General features: G+C 40.3%; 1 protein-coding gene across 1 annotated transcript in view; it reads right to left on the bottom strand.

Moving 5' to 3' along the window:
- Positions 1-3884: 3884 nt before the first annotated feature.
- MELTF (melanotransferrin) overlaps positions 3885-19062 on the bottom strand; it is a 592427-nt gene continuing 577249 nt past the window's right edge. The window contains exon 9 of the mRNA XM_044070717.1: positions 3885-4655. Coding sequence (XP_043926652.1) covers positions 4624-4655 — 32 coding nt within the window. The 3' untranslated portion in view covers positions 3885-4623. The remainder of the gene's footprint in view (positions 4656-19062) is intronic.

The following is a 19062-nucleotide window of genomic DNA, read 5'->3' as shown; positions in this document are numbered from 1 at the left end:
TTCAAAAAATCAATGCAATCAAACAGCAGTTTTAAACTCTGAGCTCTTGTACGGGTTCCTAAAATATAAAATTATACAATGAAACTATACTAAGTTTACTGAGTAATGGAGGGTATACCTGCAAAACTGAGTAATGGAAGGTATATCTACATGGCTGAGTAATGGTGGGTATACATGCAAGGCTGAGTAATGGTGGGTACACCCACTTCAGATGCAGTGCCCAGATTTGCTTCCACAGCTGCAGACAGAGCATTGCTGGTGTTAGGAGCCATAGTTGAATCTTTTCCCCGCAGGGTATAGTGAGTGATCGTGCTGAGCTAATGCTGTAAAGTTGCATGTTTCATCTAGTTGAAGCCAGACATTTGGCCTGTATTTGGGTTGGATTCACAGAAAGGCTGGAGATAGATAGTGCCTGATATTACCTGACTTGAGGTCTTGCCCTCAGGCACAGGCATCACCAAATGAAGGAACAGTGCAGGCAATATTTTGATGACTTGCTGCACAGGAGTCCAGATAAGTTTCATGCATGGGAAGTAGAAGTTAGCCAGAAAAGATTGATTTTCCTTCATTTTTATATTTTACATTTTTTTTCTTTTATTCTTTTGTAGGTTTGGGAATGCTGGTGATACTAGCAAATAACTTTCAAGCTCATTGTAGGAATTAGGGCTGTTTGTCTGTGGATCTTCCATGTCAGATGGAGATGATTATGGTGGTAGCATTGTATGTGATGTGGCTACTACATTTTATATGGGCATTATTCTAGGGTGGGGGTTACACGGAACTATGTCACAGGGACTGAGCAGTACCTGACATGTCCCTCGTTATGCTTATATCATATTCACTGAATGGATCTTAATGTATATGCAGGGGACATACATGTGTCTGCTGCTCTGCAAAGTATATAAGAGATAGCGTCTGTCATCATACTATCTTCTCTTACAGTTAACATAGTTTTCTAATGTTCTGTTTCTCTTTCAGAATGAGCAACATGTAATGCAATTCTTGCCACCCTTTTCAGGAAGTAGGAGAGGCTTGTGGCCAACCATAGTACTGTTTACAAGGTCTGACCCATCTGTGAAATTATTCATTCCAATGTCAAGGATGACTACATTCCTATAGGAAAGGAATTATTTGCTATCTAATTTGCTACAATTTATTTGATGTCATAATTTTAAAACCCCAGTCGTAGTTGTTGCACGATAATTTTCAACAATCCATTGGCTTAGAACATGATGAGTAAATACTTAATTTGAATAAAAGGTGTGTCATCGTTAAAGGCGCCAGATTTAGTGCATAGCTATTGGTTGCAAGTTGATTTAAAAGAACATCATTCCTTTACCCCTTGCGATCTAAAGAAGGTGAAAACCGAAAGTGCTTATCGTGTGTTTGAGGTTCATTGTTTTGGAACTTTTTTCTGCCAACATTCGTTTGTGAATTTCAGCAACGGAGCAGTAATATTTGTTTCTTAAGCGTTATCTCACGAAGGTAAAGTTCCTATTATGTGATGGGACTTTGACGAACTATCATATGTGAATTCACATTTTTTGGACAGTACGTTCTCATCGTTATTTGGAGGATAGCATTTTAATTACTTCTTGGGACTATTTATTTCAATATATGGAGTAATTTGTGAGCAGTCATCCCAGGAATATTGTCAATATTATCAACGACAAGGACCGAAAAAGTTTTATTTAACAATCATTTTTATGCTTGCTTTTATTGAATAAATAGACTAACAGGATTTTATCTGATTCTGTGTCCACGTATTTTTTGGCCGTGGTGCAACAGTTTGGTTTTCTTAGTGTTTGGATTTTACTTCCTGTTGCTTTAGTAGTGAGGAATTCATTTATTTGCTACATTCCTATATTTGGTCAGTTGCAAGATTTACTCCATAGCCACAGTCTTTGCAGGGGGTGGGGCAGGCATGCCAAAGGTATGTAGGGTTACTGAGGGTGAAGAGGCTAGGAGTGTTTCACTGGAGGAGTGTTCTGGCTTCTCACTCACAAGTATACAAGATTCAGCTGGATCAGCTGTTAGAGGCTTCAGTGGAATAAGCAATGGGCAGATATATTGCCCAAGTGGATTGCCTATAAGCTTCTGGAGCAAATAGCAGATTCATTCAACTGCCCAGCAGCTGCCATCTAGCGATGTGACCAATGCCACTGACCATCCATATCCATCACTTACAGATGTAATGTCTCTCTCTGGGCCTGGTTGGGGAAGGCATGGTAGCTGGCTGTACCACACCCTCTTCCTAGATATGCATGCTCCTTCCCACTCCATACCCTGTGCATTGTCAACCCCCCCCATCAACATTTGTTTACTCTGCGTTTGCTTCTTTTACTGCCTTCACATCTTATTTTGGACACCTTCATCCCTGTTTGCCTGTGTTCTTGTATATTTCTCTGTCTGCCCCAACATACTGTCCTAGCCTCCTTTCCATCTAAGATTTCCTTTTTAATTTTTCCTCTCTTTCACTCTGTAATAAAAAAGCGCTTTATTCTGCTAGGGTTTCCCTCCTCCCTCCATCTTGCACACTCCTATATATTGTCCATATATGTGACCTTGTGCTTGCTCTTCTCCTTATTTTGTGCTCTCCTTTTCCTTCCTTTTTATGAATCCAACAGGTGTTTACATAGATGTACGACACCGCAGTGCAGCCTCAATTAATATGCTACTGCTTGGCTGTATGCACCACTTGGTGCTGTCCTGCCAAGGGATGCAGCAACACACACAACCTTGCTGATAGAAACGCTGCTTTATATTAAACTATATCAAAGTTCACATCTTCAATTCTTGTGAGATTGTGCTGTGCAGCACATGGCTACTTTTGTGGTTTGGGTATGCAGATCCCTGCACAGCTTTCTTTGCTGGCATACTTACACTGCATTGCTAGATCCAATTGCATGCTCGCTGTCTGACTCACTTATGTACCCTTAAGGACAACTAGCTCTCCATAAGCACCGCATGTTTTTGTTAAAAACATCTGCTTGTGTTGTTCCACAGTGATGCTTAGGCGCAGCACATCTCCTTGAATCCTGGCCTGTGGAACAACACGAAAGCAGTACAACATATGGAATGTTAATAACAGTAGTGAGTTGTTATCATCATTGACAATGTGCTGCTACAGTGCTCCGCTAGAACTACATTGCCATTTTACTGTACACTTTAGATGTACCAGTAACGTTGTTTGTATTTAGATATGTTAACCTTTGCATGTTTTGATTTTTCTGTCTTGTTTTGTGTAACAGTAAAAATTGGATTAAGTAGAAGTAAGAAGAAGAATTACAATGTGTAAGTGCCCTCAGTTTCAAGTGTTCTTTTATTGGTCTTTTAAGAACATATTTCACTTAATTATGTTGGAGTATGCGTACTGTATTAATAAAAGTTTAATTCTCAGCAGGATATTTTCTGTTTTTATTTACTAATGAATGAGTGATACTTTTGTAAGATTTTTAAGAGGTTCCATTCATTTCTTAAATGGGCTTTAATATATGGTCATAATAGAATGTAAAGAATTAAGGGTAGAAAATAGATGTACAACAACACAGTTGCGTTGCATTACAAATTATTCTGTTTTAGTTTACGGTTATCTACAGGAAACTTTTTTTTTGCATACAGAGGTGTAATGGCATTGCTTTTTACATAACGCACTTCTTACACAATTAACAATGCTTGTAGTACTAAACTGTTGTTGTTCTTTGTGTGCGCGCGTGTGTGTGTAAGAATTACTACATTACAGCATTTATTTTTTCTGCAATGTGTTGTCTTAGTTATGTCAGCAGCATTAATTACCACATAAGTGCACAATGTACTAAATAATAACACATACATCATTTTTATTTTTTATTAGCTCTTACTGGTTTGTTTTAATACAGTTCAATACAGAAGCATTTTGTATGTGCAATACATATTAAAGTAACACAAGCTGATTGTGGAATTGTGAAAGTACTGCAGGTTTGTGCAGTAAGGATGAATGCAGAAAGAATGGGGAAAATATAATTTTACTAGTGCAGGTCTGATGTTATACTTTGCTATTGCATTAATGATACACATTTTCTAATCCCTGTTTTGCAGAACACATATGTAACAAATGTACAGTTATTCCATAATCCATATTTTGCCATGATCACTAATAATAGTGCTTCTTTAGCAGCATACAAGTTTACTCAGTAAAGATGACTGCAGAGTAGATGGAGACACATAGTTTTCTAATCCATGCCTGAAAATATACTTCAGTATTACACTGACAACAGAACTGCTTTGTACGATACATTTTGCAATGAATATGCTGGCTAGTCCATGATACTTATTTGTTTGTTTCTTTAGTAGGGGTAGAGCTTCGATCCATATGGACCAATTTCAAACAGAGCCCAGAAAATGCAGGCTCAACCTAGACTTCCTCAGTATAGATGAATGCAGAACTATAGATTTGATAACAATAGATTTTCCTTTGTTACTTATAGTACTAACATTGCAGGGAGTAAATCTTTCACAGGTTGTTAACTGCATTTTATTTCCTTTACAGATCTTTATTGCCATATAAAGGGCTTATAGGATCTTCATATGGCCTCAGGCTGCTTTTTCTGCTGTTGGCTGTTATTTTTGTGTGGCAGTTCTTGTTTAACCATGGAATGTGGATTTCATAACTGCTTCTGTGGAGACAAAATTGTTCAAAGTACAGATATATAACTGTATCATTTGTTTAGGGGATAGTCATATTCCCTCAAAATGTGAGATTTCTTTGGAGATTTCATCTTCTACATTATGTCACATGTTGCAGCTTTATATAGAAAAAATGTCTGCTCTGCCTTCTGAACAAGATTGCTTAACCCAGCACTTCCTTTCCTTAGAAACAAGGCCTGTAAAATGAGACATTAAACGAAGGTCCAATCTACTTGAGATGGTTATAGCTCAGGTGGATGTAAAGATCCCATGTCATCTATTGAAAAGAGTAGGGGAAGTTGTCTAATGCCCTGGCAGATTTTCCCCCAGTAGTATAAATACCACTTCAGGTCTCCCCTGAAAAGAGGTCACTAGCCAACTCAGTCAACAAATGAAATATAAAGATAAAATAAAGTATAATAAAATAAAAATACAAAGTTATTGAAGTTATTTCTAAAAGGAAGAACAACACACAGAAACACCTGTATGTTTCCTCTGGCATCTGTAGTGGTACTGAAAATTTTGGAGCCTGAAATCAAAAAGGTTCTTGTAAAAGTTTTGGACAAAGTTGTTTCTCCTTTAACCTTTAAGGTTATGGAGAAGTCTGTGTCTCCAGTATTGGTGCAAATAGAATCTCCTTCTTCACCCATTATAACAGATTTGTTACCTGACAAAGAAGTAGCCATAATCTATATTTTTGTTTGCCCCCCCCCCAAGAACCTCACAATATCTTTTCTATCATTGTGCAGTTGGCCCGTTCATTCTGAGTGAGCAGGAGCCAGGTACCCTCAGGCTAGTTGAGAGACCTACAACCTCTTTCATTCTTGTCTTGATGCCCCCATTGTGAGATTCAAGTTACTATACTTAGCTGTCATTGCAATATTGTTTTTCCGGAGACGCAAAGAAGTTTTATAAGCAGAACAGGTATGAAGGAAACAACAAAGGCTGAGAAATAAAGATAAATACACTCAAATTTTCAATCTTCTGTCGTTAAGAAAACTCACAGAGAAAGAGAGAGAGAGAGTGAAAGAGAGACTTTTTTAGTAATACCTTTTCTTTTTTTCCAAAGGAAAATGCTTGAGTGGCAGAAAAATTCCAGCGTGGATTACAAGAATTGGAGTTCCTTGGACTTAAACCAAAGATTGGTTTTGGGAGATATTGATAATCAAGAGAATGACCAGCAACAAAGTGAATTTAGTGAATAAGTGGGGAACTCTTGATCATCAATCCCACTAGAAGAAGTGAATGAAAAGTCTGAAAGTTTGATTCTGTTAAACTGGCAGGGAGAGCTATAAAGCATAAACTTCCCTTTATGTCATTAATGTTTAGAAGTACACTGAATGAAAAGGTGGCTGTAAGTAAAACAGGTGTATTTATTAATATTTGTATAAAAGCTTCCTGAAGTAACTTGCATGTTATTTTGTTAAAAGTATATAGTTGCTCTGTATAGTATGTAAAGTCTGTTTACTCAAAATGTGAGGAGAGGAAGGGAAGTTTTATCTGTGACTGTTGAATATGCTAGTGGTATTGAGATAAGATAACACCTTTTTCTTACTTGTAATATATCCAGGTCTTAAACTGTAACAAAACAAGAAAGGCTGGAGAGAGGTAAGTTTAGTTTAATATTTTGTTATGATTTTGGCTGATGGGGGGATTAAATGTATGTTAATCCTATTATAGATAGTATTAAAAGAAAACATCTATATTTTTTAGAGGTAGATGTCTAGATTAAATACTTACAAAAAATTCTGTCTGTGTCTTTTGGCTTTTCCTGGTTAGGGGTCGCCACAGCAGAACTCCGGTCCGCTAATGATTGGTAGTTGATTTTTACATACCGAGTTACCAGCTCTGATGCACAACCTTCAACGAAGTTACGCCCATTCACGCATGTCTCCACGCAGAAGATGCTGTAGCTGAGAATCGAACTGGACAGCGTCTTACTGTGAGGCGACAATGCTACCACAGCACCACCACCGCGGGTAATAAAATTGTTTGTGTTTTTCAGCTTTTTCCCGGTTAGGGGTCGCCACAGCGGAACTCTGGTCCACTAATGATTGGTAGTTGATTTTTACGTGCCGAGTTACCAGCCCTGATGCACAACCTTCAATGAAGGTACACCCATTCACGCATGTCTCCACGCAGAAGACGCTCTAGCTGAGAATCAAACCGGACAGCATCTTACTGTGAGGTGACAACGCTACCGCAGCACCACCAAAAAATGAAAACATGAAAAACAGTAGCTTTTTCATATATTTGTAAAGTGGCTAGCTGTTTTTTTCACTAGTGCCTACTTTCAACTGAAGGAAAAGCATCCTGAGGTCTTGACTATGTGTTCTGCTTAACCATTTATGTGTTTCTATGAGATACAGTGTAACTAATTTTTAAAGGTTTGTTGGTAAGCAGTTCAGTGAAAATAAAATAAATTAAAACAATAAATACAGTTTGAAACTTTAGTAAGTGAATAGTTTTCCAAACAAGTGCTTCCCCAGCATAATATATTTCATTTAACACTGCACAATTTAGTTTATTTATTTGTGGTTAGTGAGTGTACTTTTTCAAAAGGCTAAAAGCATGTAAGTTGTTTTAAACATCTGAGAGTGGAATAACAGTAATATAAAAACAGACATGCACATTAACATGGTTAACATTAATTTTAGGATAGAACATAACTGTGGGGGCAGCCAGCAGTTTGCAGCAACTGCTTCTATTTGGTGGGATAGAATTCCTTTTTTGGAAAGTAGTTTATAGTATATAGTGTGCTGCTGTCCTTGTGTTGGTGAATGGTGGTGGTAGGTAAAATGACTGGCTGAAGGAATCCGTTGAGATAACTTGAGATAAAGTTCTTAGTGCAATCGTTGATATGCAGAACGTTAAACAGACTTATTTATATATTAACACCTACATCTTAGTAATACACACACACACACACACACACACACACACACACACACACACACACACACACACACACACACACACACACACATTCCTTTAAGTCAAATGGGTGGAATATCAATGTTCCAGACATTCACACACTTCTGCACATGCTCAAAAGATCAACTTCAGAGCAGGAACAAAACAAACATCATTTTCACAGGGGGGGAAAATCCACCTGCACCCTCCACACCTGTTGATAATTACATATACTAACTTCAAGACTGTATACTCCCTGGGGTAAGGACATATTCCCCTACCCCTGGGATTGTCACTCTCAAACACGTTTCAGCCATTTATTCCACTGTATCAATAAAACAGACGTCAACATCAGAGCATTTTTTTTCTCTCCCAATGATGTTAGGTCGACAGAATAAGCTGCCTCCAAAATGGCAAAAATGGCTATTTTTCATTATAAAATTTAGATCCCATGCAGGAGATGGGACACGTGAAAAACATAAATATGAATTTTCCTTTAAGAAAGCTTCAATTATGAAGCATATAGAGACATGCAAACATACACGGGTGTAGTCAAAGATTGCAGAGACAGACATTTTAACAAAAGAATGAAACAGACCAATCTGATGTAAGTGATTCATCTAGTAGCTCTGGAGCTGTATACAATTTTGGAAGTGTATGTTGTACAGCTCTTGAAAAGAAGAATCTTTTCCATGTAGCCAGATATGCCTTTCTGGCTGACACCCCTCCCCCATCATTTTATGATGTAAACTTTTCAACTCAAAGTTATGGAATATTAAAAGACACATCCTGCAAACACACAGGCTGAGGACTGTGACACGAGTGAAATACTGACACACATTAATGAAATAATGGCATCTTGAAGAGGAATTGAGTATAAGAAGACAAAAAAATCTGTTGTAGTATTACATTCTCAAGAGACAGGATAACAACTTTAAAAATCTTCCCTAAGTAGACGTGAGAAACCCTTGATACATAAATGGCAGTGTGGTGTAAACAGAACATGTCAAGAATTAATAAACGAATAAAAGCTGCAATTAAGTACACACTTCATTTCCTGGCTAAAAGAGCCTCGGTCAAGATAAATTATAAATTTCTAGGGCTTCTATGAGATCTCCTATAACTATCAAAAGAACAACTACCAATATAAATGTACATATAAATAATTGAGCTTAATTCCTCTAAAAAGGCAGTTTTAAACTATGGTTAGGAAAGGTGGCTTCCAAGAAAATACATGGTCAGTTTTGCTTAAACTCAGCAGGAAAATAAGCTTTGTTGACTAAAAGTCAAAGACAGTAAGGTCTGTAGAATTGCTAGTCAAACCACCACGGGATAAATCCATATTATAGGTTCATAGGTGTGTACTGGGCTAATGGCCCTGGAGCCTTTACAAGCCTAGCCCATAGGATTACCCTGGCTTCGTGCCACCCAACCTTAGTTTCCAGTGCCTCTGTCGAGTAGAGCCACTGGAGTGATCTCCGAGGTGAATTTTCTATTTCCCATCCACTCATCAAGAATTCTCTTGAAGAGGGCCAGTGAGGTGCTCAGTTTGACATGTATGGGAAGTTTATTCCATAACATGGGCAGTCTCTGGGTTATGAATCTGTCCCTCCAGCATGTTCTGTTGATTGTGGTAATGAGGTTGAGGTCTGTGGAGTGTGTGGTGTGGAGGGATTGGGATTTCTTTAGATGTAGCATTTCTAACAGAGCTGGGCCAGACATGGCTTTATAAGTCAAGCAGAGATCGGCTGTAAGTAGGCGATATGAGACAGAGAATAGTTGGAGTTTTTTGAGTCTGTCCATATAGGACAAGTGTTTAAGGCCTAAGATCCTCTTTGTGAAGTACTTTTCCGGCCTCTCCAGTTGTTCCAAGTGTCTAGTGATGTACATGCCAAATGGGGCACTGTACTCAATTGGCCTAATGAGGGAAGAGTAGAGGGAGACATTGACCTCTTTCTTCCTGGATGCAAATCCCTTAGTAATGAGATGTGCCACACAGAAGGACTTTCTGACCTCAGTGGCAGTGTGGTGGTCAAAAGAGAGGTTGTGGTCAGCCTGTGTTCCCAGATGTCTTATAATGCCTTCTGTGTGCAGTGGACTACCATCGATGTGGTAGTTCATGGGAACTGGGTTTTTCCTAAAGGGGATGATGACACATTTTTTGGCATTAAGCTTAAGGCCATGGTTCTGACACCAATCGTTAGTCTCAGTGAGGCCTTTCTGTAGGATGTCAACATCACTTAGGGAGTTAATATTGGCTCCCAACTTGCAATCATCTGTGAACTTTATCAGCCAGAGTCCCTTCGTGTTGAACTGGACTTCTGAGAAGTAGATACCAAATAGGAGAGGACCCAGGACTGATCCCTGTGGGACTCCAATCGTGATTGGTCTCCAGTCTGACTTGGAGTCAGCTACTTTCACACTGTGGGTTCTATCTGTGAGCCAGTTTGCAACCCAGCTAGTGATATAGGGGGTTGATGCCTAGCTTAGTGAGTTTTTCTATGATTCCTGAGAGGGGAATGGTATCAAAGGCCTTGGCTGGATCAAGGTAGGCTGTATGAACCACCTTGCTTTCATCCACAGCTCTGGTGACTGACTCAAAGAAGTCGACCAAGTTGATAAGGCATGATCTACCCTTCACAAAACCAAACTGTGTGGGATCCAGAGTTTGGAGATTCCCTATAGCTTTGTTTATTAGATGCATTCCATTGCTTTGCATATCAGACTTGTCAGGCTAATGGGGCGATAGTTCCCAGGGTCTGTAGTCGCTCCTCCTTTGTGGAGAGGGATGAATATAGCAGTGTGCCATTTGGTTGGGACAAAGCCTGAGGTGAGGCTGTGATTGAACAAGGCACACAGGTGAGCTGCCAGTTCACTATGTAGTTCATGTAGAACACAGCCAGGGATATTGTCAGGTCCTATAGAAGCTGTATTCTTGGCCTTAGACTGTGCTGTTTTAACCTGTGCAGCAGTAATACTGGGTGTTTGGCAATCTACTGGTATTGTGATTGGTCCTTTGGGGGGGAGAGGGGAAAAATTGGCACTGAATCTGTCTGCCAGTATATTGGCAATATCTGTTGGTTCGGTTTAGGAGGTATCATTGTGCAGTAGCTCAGAGAAAATCTGGATATTGCCATGGAGGTTCTTTACATAGCTACAGAAGGCCTTGTGGTTGTCTTTACTATCTGCTGCAATTCAGTTTTCATAGCTAGCTTTAGAGGATTTGATGAGGGATCTCAACGTTTTGTTGAGGCTGATAAGGGAGGTTTTCCAGTCTTGGGACTTTACCTTATTCCACATCAGTTTCCCCCCTTCTGTTGTAGAATTTGTTTATGGCAGGGGACCAGCAGATTGCCTTCCTTTTTTTGGAGACGAGCATCTTGGTTCTATTGGGTATGGCGAGATCTATGCATTTGTGTACGTGTTCATACAGTGCAGGTGTATGATTCGGCCTTCATGCAACTATTCTCTTTTTGCATGGGTGCCGTGAAGTTAGCCACCTCTGTTCTTAGGAGCCCAAAGTTAGCTTTGGAGAAGTTTTTCATGGTGGTTACCTTTGTGGGTGGTGGGGGGGTGGGACAGATGTTGATTTCCAAGGTGATTAGTTTGTGGTCAGATCTAACCAGGGAGGAGTTGACTATTTGTGTAGAGCAACAGTCACCCATGTTAGTAATGACCAGGTCAAGGATGTTGCTACCTCTAGTGGGGGTAAGAATGAGCTGGTCCAGGGCATTGGAATTAATGAATTCCAAGAAACGTTGGGCAAGTGTATTGGTACATGAGTTGTTTTCCCAGTTAATGGAGGGATAGTTGAAGTCACCCAGTATGAGTGTGTTAGGTTGGACCTTAATATTCTCCAGGGTGCTTAGGAACGTGGAGTGAGTGTTTTGGGACATGGTTGGAGACCTATAACAGGCTATGACCTGAATCGCTGCCTTACCCAATGTTACCTACACCTGAAGTATCTCTGATGCATTATGTTGGGCTACCAGTCTGGAGGTGTCCGCATCCTTTATGAATATGGAAACACCACCACCTTTGGAGCTTCAGTCCAAGTTATGGGGCCGAAAGGTGTGGGATGAGTTATAGCCTAGTAGTGTAGGGGTGCTTTCTTCTGCCTTGAACCAGGTCTCTGTTACAGCACAAATGTCGATCTTCTCCATTTTAAGGAGTGCTTCGAGTGAGTGGATTTTGGGATTTAGACTTCTAGCATTGAACAGCATGACCCTCAGATTGCATTTGTTTGTACTGTTATGGTGGTAATTTGATCTTTGGAACACCACCTAAAAAAGGCACTATAGGGGTGGCAAGAGCCTTGGTCAGCATCCAGAAGCCCAGGGGTGACAGATGCAGGCCATCTCTGGCAAAAACATCGAGGTCTGTCAATCATGTCATCCCAGGCAGACAGATACTGGATCCCCTTAGAATGACACCAGAAACATAGCCAATTGTTGAAATCAATCATTTTCTGCTTGTACTGTGGTATCGTTTGATTCTCGGCTGGAGTGCGGGGAGTGCCTTCTGTGTGGAGTCTGCATGTCCTCCCCATGGTTGGGTGGGCATTCGAAAGACATGCATAAATGGTCGTGCCTTCATTGAAGGTTGAACGTTGAGCTGGCACCTCGGCGTTCGTCAAAAATCTACTGCCAATCATTAGTGGACCGGAGTTCCGCTGTGATGACCCCTAACTGGGAAAAGCCGAAAGACAACAACAACAACAACAACTGTGGTATCATTCTGGGTGTTGGTAGGATGCTGCTCAGGGCTACGGTCATAACCGCCTGGGCTACATAATCCAAGAGCTCCTCCATGTCTCTTTTCATGTATTCCAGGGAGGTACTTCTCAGGTCATTCACACCAACATGTACAATGACAGAGTCATATTTGTACCTGTTGTGGAGGGTCCTGAGTGCATGCATTATATGGCGGATCCTGGCACCTGACAGGCAGCTGACTGTTACTTTCTCCTTATTTAACCTAGTGAGTGGGACATCAGTGTGTCTCACTATCGAGTCACCTATGACTAGTGTGCTTGGCATGCTGTTTTGCCTTAAGGGGCTTTGGTTGAGTGGCACACTGTTTAGGAGAGTCATGCGTCTCGTAATTAGTGTTGTGTTGTGGTGGTTGAGTGCATTTCTGCCTTGGAGGTCTCTGCTGTTTCGGTAGATTTTTATTGAGAACCTCCGTGAAGGTGGGTGTGTGGTTTGTGTTTTTATGTGAAGGCAGTGCTGGTGTGTGTTCTGGAGGGCTATGTGTTCCATGTGTGTGGTGCAAGTGTTGACCTTCTCCTCCTGACCAGCTATTCCGATCTTGGCTGGAGAGTGCGTGGCTTCCAATTTGGATATATAAGTGCATCTCTCACAAGTCTGAATGTTGGGAGGTAAGAGGAGAGGGTTGCCTTTGTACATGAGGCAGTTGCTACATTGCCTCAGGATGCCCACGTTCACCAGGTTAACAGGAGAAAGTACAGGGAACTGTCCTTTAGACATGCCTGGAGGGGTGGGGATTAATAATAAGTACTACAGCTGTTTCCTTGTAGAACGTTTAGTGCTGGTAGCACTTTTATGTGCTACAATAATTGCTACAAGAAGTCTGGTATGGTAAAGTGCTAGACTAATAAGCTAGTAAAAGTGCAGGAGTGGAGAGAACTGGAAGATGTAAGGGAAAAATTGAAGAGCAGACTTTGGCACCTCTCAGAAGCTTACAAACAGTCTTGTATCCAGCAAATCTGTATCTGGACTAGACTAGTTACAATTCAATCTCTTTCCTGGAAAAATAAATTGTAATCATGTGATTAATTATGTGTTGCTCTGACTAACTTACTTAACTTGTTCTCTGAGTTTTTTTTTTTCTCATTGATCAGTTTTCTTCTGCAAAATCAGTTGAACAAATGAGGACTATGGTTGTCTTTATCATTTTAATACTAAGAGAATCATATAATTTTCTCTCTGCCTTCCTTTCTTGGCCTTGGGCAGTACTTTTTGAATTAAATGGGAATGTGAAAAGGTATCCAATAAGTTTTTTTGTCAAAGGATCAGAGAATGAGCACCTGTTCAAGCCTGAGGTTATAGGACAAAATAAAACTTTCTGAGGGCTGCCTTCCATAGCAGACAGGTTCACTCGACACATTCCCTAGGAAGATTTTATGCAGAGAAAGGCTATCTGCCCACCTGTCCCTCATGAATCAGTTTTAGTGACTAGCTCAAGGAGTCCGTCAGAGTATTCTGCCAGTATGGTAGGTAATCTGCTTGCATAGGAAAGCTGTGTCCTGGTTCTCATTCACAAATGTTGATTACCTTTCTGCACAGCAAATGAGTGTGTATCACACCACAGACTTACACCTTGTTGTTGATGTATCACATGACTGTCATACAGTCTGTTTTTACATGTGATAAGTGATTTAAATCTGCTAAGTGTCTGTACTTGCTATGAATATGTACTATAGCATTGCTATGTTAAGAAGTGCTGCATCCCATACTTCATTAAGTTGGCGGAGTGTATTCATGATGGGTGAATTATTAACATAATTTTTGGTATGCTGCCATCTGTACTATATTAAAGTTGTTAATTTCAGAAGTGTAATTAGGGTGGAGCAAAGGTGGTTGCTGTTTGGGGTGTAAGCTGTTAGGGGTGTGATCAGTGGGTGCCAATGGGGCACAACTACAGCACCTTGAATGTCAATATATTCAGTTACTGTTAAAGCTCAGTTTGTGGTAGTAAATGTAATAAGGTGCTTGTACTAGCTACAGTTGTAGTAAGCAACTTGTTTCATCTACAGGAAACATTTTTCATTTTTTTGCACCAGTTGGAGGAACTGCCAAGGCCAAAAAATGTCCAAACTGCAGCTCTGACTATTTTCCTGTCAATGCTGGTGTATCCTGACATTAGTGAACCCTGTCTACATCATGACATAGTGGCAGAACCAGGATTTTATTCACAAGATAAAACCAAAAACTCCATTCTTTTCAGAGAAGCTGAGCCATCAAGTTGGGTAGTGACCCCTGAGCTCAGAGTAAGTTGTTTTTACCAAAAGCAAAATAGTTTTACCTCACAACATTTATTTTATTGATTTTAAGATGTTTGCCCTAAAACACTGAATTTTCATTGACTTTGACAAAGTCTAACTCACCAGAGCCTTTTGATTTTGTGAAGCAATTTGCATTGAGTCAGAGGTTTGTACATTTTAGAACAGCAACCAAGTTGTTCAAAGAAATTGAAGAAATATAGTAAACATTTTGTTATATACCATTGGCATGGAGGTCAAGGCAACACAGAGTTTAATTTCATTCTCAGATGGCCAGACTGTTGTATATGAGTCGGTAATTAGTAATGCCAGCGAAGCATGTTGCCAAAGTGACATACTGGAAAGAGTCTGCTTCTACACGTGTGCAAACTACAGGTGAATGTGTTGAAGCTTCTATAAAGTGCTTGTATAAACTGAGTGAAAACTGTGGGTTTTATGAAATTAATGGTGAACAGAGTATGGACAGAACTGTAATAAGGATGATTGATGTTGGAGTATCTCAAAACTTAAAATAAGATGTGAATTCAGCTTTGGAAAAAGCAATACAAATCACCAGAGAGTCTGCGTTAGTAAAGAAACAAAATGCTAAGTCACATACACATTTGACATATGCTAAGTCTTATGTCCAATGTGTATGTGAGCTAAAACACAGAGAAAAATGCATGTTTAAAAAGAAATGAGATACTGGCCAATACTAATAACCGTATCAGAACCAAAGTAAGTGAGTGCATGAAAAATAGAATGAATGTAAGCTTGATAAATGCAGTACGGTAGCCAGGGTGGGGTGAGAGAGGCAACAGCTCTAGGCAAAAAGAGTTGGGGGCATGTTCAGCCAATCCCAATCACTCTTTAATGTAATACCAGCTTTTAAAAGCCGGTATTTCATTTGCGATCAAACCTGAGCTGTGTAGTGCTCCGTGTGTGGTCTAAACTGTAGCAACTGTTTGCTACATTGTAGTAAACGGTTTGCTACAGTTTAAAAGTAAAAAAAAAAAATCTTTTTTAAAGTGATTGTAGTGCTTTGTGCAGACAGGGTATAAACTGTACCAACAGTTTGCTATAGTTTAAAAAGATTTTTTTTTTAATTAAAATATGAGCGCCAAAGCGCTCTGTGCAGGCAAGTATAAACTGTACCAGCTATTTACTATATTTGTAGCAAGCAGTTTGCTACAGTTTAAAAAATATTTTTATTTATTAAACTAAAACATGAGTGCTATAGCACTCTGTGTAAGCAGGGTATAAACTGTAGCAAAGGTTTGCTACAGTTTAAAAAGATTTTTTTAAACTAAAACATGAGCGCTGAAGCACTCCATGCAGGCAGGTATAAACTGTAGCAACTGTTTGCTACAGTTTAAAACAATACTTTTTTAAAATAAAATATATTAAAGGAGGATTGGGGGTGGGGCACAGAAATGGGAATTGAATGACTGAGGCTGGAAGGAGGGGAGTGTCATATATCTGACCATCTGGTTGGTATGCTGGTAGAAGGGACATCCTTTTTTTGGGGGGGGGTGCTTAGATCTAACTACGGTAAGCCAATCACTTATAGCTTATTACAGTGGAGTGGGGATTTTTTTGCTACACTTGTAGAGCTGAGGGAGTGGGGTGCTGGTTCATAGCATCAGCTTAGGACACTAATTGAACCAGCTATACTTCTGAGCAAATGCATGAGCTGTGGCTGTTATGCTGAGTTAGAGAAGTGTGCAACACAAGGCAGAAGGTGTAAGAGATGTAAAAGACTGGAACATTTTGCTGTTGTCTGTAAGAAAAAGTTGATTAAAGAAGTTATCTCTAAAAATAAAACTGAAAATAGTATCCAGAAAGCATTTTTCCTTGGTTCACTAATTACTTCCTAATACTGACTCAGACTAAGTAAAACTAGGAAGTTTAAGATTGATAAGGGCTGGGGAAATATCACTATGACATCACATGCTACCTGAGATTGATACAGGGGCCAGTGTAACTATATCAGATGCTACCTATGACTGATACAGGGGCCAATGTTACTCTGATATTACATGCTACCTATGGCTGATACAGGGGCCAGTGTTACTGTGATATTACATGCTACCTATGATCGATACAGGGCCAGTTACTGTGATATCACATGCTACCTGTGATTGATATAGGGGCCAATGTTACTGTGATATTACATGCTACCTATGATTGAAAGGATCTATAGTATAAGCTCGAAAGCATAAAAGAACAAAAGCTCTTTTATCGAATTGTAAACACTGAAACCACTAAATAGCGAAAACATGGAACAGCAATTTTTTTCCCAGGGAAAAAAATCGCTGCTCTGCAAAAAAAAAAAAAAAATGCAAACACAAAATAAAATGGGGGCTTAGCCCCCACCCCCCTACTTAAATATACCAACTCCGAGATCGCACCACAGTAGAGGAAATGGCAAAGTCCCGAAAATGACCCAGTAATTTCTTTCCCTGGGAAAAAAATCGCTGCTCCATTTTTTGCTATTTAGTGGCTTCGATATTTACAGCTTGATAAAAGAGCGTTCGCTCTTTTAAGCTTTCGAGCTTATGATATAGACCCGATTGAAACAGGAGCCAATGTTACCGTGATATCTACCTACAGAAATATCTTAAAGTATCTGCAGTTGCATGTGGCCAAGACAGAAATATGCAGGCCCACAGGCAAGAGAGCACCCCTGCATTACCAGACTATAATTCATACCATACCTTTCGGCCACCTAACCTGGACTGAAACACTAAAGGTGGAGGTGTGTCCATATTCATTAAGGATATCCACATCTCCAGGCTAGTTGCTCAGCATAATGCATCCAAGATTATCCAAGTGCAACTAACTCTGGGCAAGACCGCAATCCAAATTGTAACTTGCTACAGATTCCCACTCCTCATATCTTGATACACTGGAAAATATTAAGGTACCATCCAACACCCTAATAATGGGTGATTTCAACTACCCCACCATTAACTGGGAAAACTACTCATGTACCAGCTCTTTGCTCAATGTTTTCTGGAATTCATAAATTCCAATGCCTTGGATCAACTTATCCACACCCCCACCAGGGGCAGCAATATCCTAGACCTGGTCATTACCAACATGGGTGACCGGTGTTCCACACCAAAGGTCAATTCCTCATTGGTCAGATCCGACCACAAGCTAATCAGCATAGACATCCACATCCCACCCCCACCCCCCATTAGGGAAACTACCATAAAAAATTTCTCCAAAGCCAACTTCATGCTTCTTAAGACAGAAGTGGCATACTTCACAACACCCATGCAGATGAACAGTAGAGGTACGACTGCAGAATCCTACACAAATGCACTTTATAAGCACTTATACGAGTGCATGGATCATGCTATCCCTAACAGAACCAAGATGCTATCCTCCAAAAAAAGGAAGCCAATCTGGTGGCCCCCTGCCATAAACAAACTTTACAACAGAAGAAAGAAACTGTTGCAAAAAAGAGTAAAATCCCATGACTGGAAGAACTCCTGGTCAGTCTCAGTAAGAAGCTAAGATCCCTCATAAAATCCTCCAAAGCTAGTTATGAAAACAACATCGCCACTGATTCTAAAGACAATCAAAAGCATTCTATAGCTATGTCAAGAATCTCAATGGCAACACTCAGATCTGCTCTGAGTTACATCACAATGGCACTAAATATACGGAACCAACTGATATTGTCAACATCCTGGCAGATAGGTTCAGTGCTAACTCCCCACCACCCCCTAAAGGCCCCATCTCTATACCAGAAGAATGCAAAGTTCCTGTAATCATGGCTGCACAGGTAAAAAACACACTCTCCAAAGCCAAGAACACAGCATCCATGGGACCTGACAACATCCCAGGCTGCGTTTTACATGAACTACAGAATGAACTGGCACCACACCTAAGCACCATGTTCAATCATAGCCTCACCTCAGGCTTTGTGCCCACTGAATGGCGCACAGCTACAGATATCCCACTCCACAAAGGGGGAGCCACCACGGACCCTGGGAACTACCGCCCCATTAGCCTAATGAGCCTGGTCTGCAAGGCCATGGAATGCATCATCATGGAATTTATAAACAAAGACATTGGTAATCTCCAAACTCTGGACCCCACCAACGTCGGGTTTGTAAAAGGCAGATCATGTCTCCTAAACCTGATTGACTTCTTTGAAGCAGTCACCAAAGCCGTAGACGAGGGTAAGGTGGCTCATACAGCCTATCTAGATCTTGCCAAGGCTTTTGACACCATCCCCCACTCTGGAATTATAGATAAACTCACTAAAATAGGTATAAATCTCTATGTCACAAGATGGGTTGCCAATTGGCTCACTGACAGAACCCACACTTTGAAAGTAGCAGACTCCAAATCCATCTTCAGACCAGTGACAAGTGGTGTACTACAGGGTTCAGTCCTGGGTCCTCTCCTGTTTGGTATCTACTTTTCTGAAGTACAGGCTAACACAGAAGGTCTTTGGCTAATAA

This window comes from Protopterus annectens, chromosome 4.part1, assembly GCF_019279795.1.
Source record: "Protopterus annectens isolate FY-2018-M chromosome 4.part1, PAN1.0, whole genome shotgun sequence".
Lineage (NCBI taxonomy): Eukaryota > Metazoa > Chordata > Ceratodontiformes > Protopteridae > Protopterus > Protopterus annectens.
Note: the sequence above shows the minus strand (reverse complement) of the source record. Positions and strands in the feature narration are given on the sequence as shown.